The 6,000-nt window shown below is 38.9% G+C and overlaps 1 protein-coding gene across 1 annotated transcript in view; it reads left to right on the forward strand.

The window, feature by feature from the left end:
• MED17 (mediator complex subunit 17) overlaps window positions 1-4,058 on the forward strand; it is a 29,369-nt gene extending 25,311 nt beyond the window's left edge. The window contains exons 11-12 of the mRNA XM_054439344.2: window positions 480-639; window positions 2,592-4,058. Of these exons, the coding sequence (XP_054295319.1) occupies window positions 480-639; window positions 2,592-2,803 (372 nt within the window). The 3' untranslated portion in view covers window positions 2,804-4,058. The remainder of the gene's footprint in view (window positions 1-479; window positions 640-2,591) is intronic.
• The last annotated feature ends 1,942 nt before the right edge of the window (window positions 4,059-6,000 follow it).

Below are 6,000 nucleotides of genomic sequence, written 5' to 3' on the forward strand. Positions count from 1 at the left end.
CAGGGGAATAAATACCCTGACCTCACTCTTCCTTGCCATCCTGCTGGCTCCCGTTGGGTGGCTCCCATTACCTGAACCCAGCCCAAAGCCAGAAGATGTAAGAAGGTATTAATGTAACCACGTATGTCAGCCTCCCAGGGCAGAAAATAAGGTAGACAGTGGATTTGAAGGGGCAAATGTTACACCATATTCAGTGATCTAGATGGGAGTCTTCAGTTTTCCAAATTTATGTCATATGTCTTTGCTTAAGCTGCCGGTGGGCAGGAGAAGCAAGTATCAGGCAACTTTAGCTTTTGCAGTGGAAGGTGGAGTCCTATTCCCTCCCCCTAAGTTACACACAGGAGGATTCCTCACACCTAAGATAGGGTTGCTGTACTAGTCAGTGAGCACCCCAACAAAAGTTTACTTTATGGTCGTGATGTTAAGTCACTGCAAATATCTCTGCTGACTGTCAGTCAAGTGTCCTTTTTCATTCACAGATGTCACAGCACCAGGTACATGCAGTTCAGCAACTCGCCAAGGTTATGGGCTGGCAAGTACTGAGCTTCAGTAATCATGTGGGACTTGGACCTATAGAGAGCATTGGTAATGCATCTGCCATCACGGTGGCCTCCCCGAGTGGTGACTATGCTATTTCAGGTACTTTCTGCTGCTTTGAATGAGAAGGGACCATTGGGAGTTTGGCTTTAACATTTAGTTTTAATGATTAAATATGGGTAAGAGTAACTTATCTCTGCAATAAATTAGTTAATGTATTTACACTGAATGTTTATTTGATCATAGCTATTATGCAGAGCAAGAGATTATTATTTCTCTTTCTAGTAATTATAATAAATGTTTAGATTGGCAGCACATTTTCCTGAGATAGTCTGAAAAGTATCATCAGCATTGTTACTCCTGCAGTCCCAAAGTTTGATGGATAAAAACTTTAAAAAAAATACTGCTGTAAACACGGGAAGAAAAATATCTGATCCTAAAAATAGTAAAGGGATGGAACAGAGAGGAGTATCTAATGCAAGGTACTATTTTTTTCACATTAAAAAAATAGTAACAGTTTTTAAAATATTTTAAAATAAATAATTAAAAAATAATTTTAAATAAAGTGTTTTGTTTTATATTTTATTTTATTTATTTATTTATTTTTGAGACGGAGTCTTGCACTTTCGCTCAGGCTGGAGTGCGGTGGCGTGATCTCAGCTCACTGCAACCTCTGCCTCCCAGTTTCAAGCGATTCTCCTGCCTCAGCCTCTTGAGTAGCTGGGACTACAGGTGCCCATCATCACACCCAACTAATTTTTGTATCTTTAGTAGAGACAGGGTTTTGCCATGTTGGCCAGGCTGGTCTCAAACTCCTAACCTCAGATGATCTGCCTGCCTCGGCCTCCCAAAGTGCTAGGATTACAGGCGTGAGCCACCGCACCCGGCCGAGAAGTATTTTATTAAGCACCTTCTACGAGTAGGCACTTTAATAGGCTCTTGCATGAGTATTACATAGCTTAAATTTACATTTGAAGTACTTATGGTTTTAGTGTGATCTTTGTTTCTGATATCTGCTCTGACTACTTTAAAAATACAGTCATGTGTTGCATAACGACAGGGAAAGGTTCTGAGAAATGTGTTGTTAGAGGATTTCATCGTATGATAATAGAGTGCACTTACACAGCCCTAGATGGTACAGCCTACTACATGCACATCTAGGCTTCATGGCATAGCCTGTTGCTCCTAGGCTACAAACCTGTACAGCATGTTACTGTACTGAATACTATAGGCAGTTGTAACACGACAAAAGCAGTTGACTGAAATGTTACGCAGCTCATGACTGTATTTGAAAGAGTGGGTAGTTAGAAATATTTCCCCACAGGATCACAGCTTGTGAATCTGCAAGCTTGGTCATTGCTGGATCTTGATTGCTAGGAATTTCAAAATACCCTTTTCTTTTTCCCAAATAATAGTTAAAACCTCATTAAAACCTGAAATTCTTAATCAGAATAATCTTTCCTTCATCCCTTTCAGTCCTGATTTTAAGTGGTTGAGGTTTCATTATGTATTAGGCATGTATTAACAATTCATTGAATGATTGCATTATCAAATGAATGTATTGAAAAAAATAGGTGAATGTGCTAGGTGTGGTGGCTCACGCCTGTAATCCCAGCACTTTGGGAGGCTGAGGTGGGAGGATTGCTTGAGCCCAGGAGTTTGAGACCAGCCCTGGCAACATAGTGAGACCTTGTCTTTAACCGCCTCCCAAAAAAAGCTTTGTATGTTTTTCAGTGCTGCATGTGGAAACAAACAAACAAAAAGATGATTTCCTGAAATTACAAAGGACATTTGACATTCCTAGGTCAAAACTCACCTTGCTTAATCTTTGTGGTACAAATAATAATTCATGAATATTTATACCATCCTCTTATATAGAAGTTAGAATTTTTTTTTTCTTGCATGTTGAAACTGAAAAAGCACTTTTTAACAAGAATATTTAAGTTGGTAGACAAAGTTATTGTATTCACAGTAGAATGAAGTTGTGGGATTTATCCTTGTTATTTCTAGTTTGATAAACTAGAGTATATTGATATTTTGGTTTTTCTCCACAGTTCGTAATGGACCTGAAAGTGGCAGCAAGATTATGGTTCAGTTTCCTCGTAACCAATGTAAAGACCTTCCAAAAAGTGATGTTTTACAAGATAACAAATGGAGTCATCTTCGTGGGCCATTCAAAGAAGTTCAGTGGAATAAAATGGAAGGTCGAAATTTTGTTTATAAAATGGAGCTGCTTATGTCTGCACTTAGCCCTTGTCTACTATGATTTTTTCCAGATGTTTCCTAAAGACGTTTCCAGAAACTTTGACTTGAAATGTTTGCAGATCAACTATAAGCACAAAGAAGAGATAACTTCCAAAAGAGTGCTGTTTTTAAAAATAATAATTAGGAAATGTTTATTTAGCACTTTGAAACTTTTCACTTTATAAATGACAAGTGCTTTGAAATGCAGAAGTTTATGTACAGTTGTATATACAGTATGACAGGATGTAAAATAATACGTTTTTCATGCAGTTTAAAATATTACTAACTTAAGGGTTTCTATTTGCTTTTTAAAATATTCCTTCTTTGATGTTGACCTCAAATAAAGTGTGTGGTTTAAAAAATCTCCAAATATTTTTTCCCCCCAAATACTTTCTTTCCCCCCAAATACTTTCTAAACTTTTTTTTTTTTTTTTTTTTTTTTTTGAGATGGTATCTCACTCTGTAGCCCAGTCTGGAGTGCAGTGGTGTGATCATGGCTCACTGCAGTCTTGACCTCCCAGGCTTAGGTGATCCTTCTGTCTCAGCCTTCCGAGTAGCTGGGACCACAGGCATGCACTACCACGCCTGGCTAATTTTTGTATTTTTTATAAAGACAGGGTTTTTCCATGTTGCCCAGGCTGGTTTCGAACTTGGCTCAAGTGGTCTACCTGCCTCTGCCTCCCAAAGTGCTAGGATTACAGGCGTGAGCCACCATGCCCAGCCTACTCTCTAAATTCTTGATAACCTCTTCCTCCAGTTGTCTCCTTTAAGCTTTCCTGGGTCTAACCTACATAGGTAATTTAAGAACATCCTCAGAAAGGACAGCTGAAGGCATAGGAGGCAGATTATCTCTTTAGGGCGTCCTAAAGTTTTTTTGGTCTGTTCTCCCACTTGAATGACCTCACCAGTTGAGACACCTAGTGTATGGCTCATGCCCAGCCTTCCACCTGGGATTCTCTAGCCTCCACCCAGCAACCCTGGATTGCTTTCTCCAATTAAGGCCTTTCCATTAGCTCTCTGCTTTTTCAAAGGGAAAAAACTAATGGATTAGTGGATTATCTTTTCCAAGGAACAGGTTTGCACTTCCTGGAAATAGTGCCTAAAATATGCCCATTAATATGAGGATAGATTTAGGCTTATAAGCCTTTTGGTACCACTGAAAGTAGTATCATATAGGTGAGCTCTCCTTATAAGTAAGGCTTTCAATTTTTAAAACAGACATCCTGCTTTAACAATTTGTAAGATGACTGTGCAGTAATAAAAGTCCTTTGTATTTCTCCACCGTGTTTTCATTAAAGAAAAATGGAGCTTGTGGGCCATGATAGAACAACTTTGTGCTTTTTTCCCCTTCTGATCAAGATCTTGCATCTTTCTATCCATGGAAATTAAAATAATTGGTATGAATTTGCAGTTATTTAAAAATCTTGAGTACTTCAAAAATTATTGTTGCCCACAAAATTTGCCTTGGCCAATAGGCTAATCTGTACAATTCCACTCACATGAGGAGTCTTTTATGTGATTTTGAAGGCTCAGGCTAGAAGATTGACTCTGAGACTTGCTGAATGACCAGTTTTTGTTTATATAAACTTCTACCATTGCAGATTGATACTTTGGTAAACTAATAAAAATGAATTCCTAAAATGAAATTTTGAAAAGATACAAAATAAAAGCCCCATTTATTTGATTATAACTTGATTAAATTGCATCAAATATTAGAATTTATAGACAGAGTCTCACTCTGTTGCCCAGGCTGGAGTGCAGTGGCACTGTTTTGGCTCACTGCAACCTCTGCCTCCTGGGTTCAAATGATTCTCATGCCTCATCCTCCCGAGTAACTGGGATTACAGGTGTGTGCCACCACGACCGTCTAATTTTTGTAATTTGATAGAGACAGGGTTTTGCCATGTTGGCCAGGCTGGTCTTGAACTCCTGGCCTTAATTGATCCACCCACCTCGGCCTCCCAAGGTGCTAGGATTACAGGCATGAGCCACAGCGCCCAGCCCCCCCAAATATAAACATTTCTGAATGCTTTATTTTTTATTTCTCTGCTTGTCATGAATCAGTAACAATTCATGGACCAGGACCACACCTTGAGTAGAATGGCTGAGAATACATGTGCAGATACTACCGTCTGTTCTTTTAAACCCCATCTGAGTAGAGTGGGATAACTGAAGACTTTACGTTCTTCATGTCTTACTTTCCCTGTTTGGTTACGTCGCTGTAGTGAGTAGCCACTACCGACCTAAAGAATTGTAGAAACTAAAGCAAATGTGTGGGAAAATGGTAGCTTAGTTGCTGTGGTAGCAATTCTTGTGCCTTGTGTTTATTTACATTTTCTAGTTCAATGTTTTAACCTGAATTTCCTGGAGTTTGAAGGATGTGCTATGGAAACTTGGGAGACAGTTTGAAGAAAACCAATTAGCCCCTCAACAAGTATTAACAGGTTGGCAAGGAGCTGTGTTTGAATCTTGGCTCTACTACTGGCTTGCTGTATGAACTTGTCAAGGCTTCTCTGTGAACCTGTTTCCTTATATATAAATGAAGATAGAGATGCCGCCTCTACTAACCTCAGTGGTGATTGAGAAGTTTCAGTAAGGTTGGTAATAAATGTTAAATTCTAAAGTACTACATAAATATAAAGCATTAAGCAAGTGTGCTTCTAAGAGTCAAGCCAATTAGAAAAAATGGTTGAGACACCAACTGTATTTATTAGGAGAAAGCATTTCAGAATGTCCTGTATTCATATTTGCGTGATGTTTTATATATGGTGAAGATACTGAGTGTTTTTCATCAGATCTCTTTGCTGGAACACCATCAAATCAAAGGGATAACCTGATTATCTCATGTTGATCAGGAATTGTAATTGGCCCTTAAATGCTGGGATTACAGGTATGAGCCACCACACCTGGCCTCCTTAGGTATTGCTGATGAATAAAAACAGGGGCAACTAGATTATTTAGTAAGTTCACTTTGTTTAGTTGGAAAAAAAATCCATTCAGAACATGAGGTACCCAAGGGAAAAATATTTTTACAGACAGAACTACCTGGACAAGCACTAGCCTGTAACATCAAAGGAATTTAACCTACCTATGTGTGTGAGATGGAGCAGGGATCTCTTCTTAAAGGCCTGTGGGCGCCCTGAGCCTGAAAATAAAGGAAAATCTTGAATTCCTTCGAGGGAATTTCCAGGGTAGTCCTGAGACGTAAATAAGCAACTT

The sequence above is a fragment of the Pongo pygmaeus genome, chromosome 9, assembly GCF_028885625.2.
Source record: "Pongo pygmaeus isolate AG05252 chromosome 9, NHGRI_mPonPyg2-v2.0_pri, whole genome shotgun sequence".
In the NCBI taxonomy this organism is placed as follows: domain Eukaryota; kingdom Metazoa; phylum Chordata; class Mammalia; order Primates; family Hominidae; genus Pongo; species Pongo pygmaeus.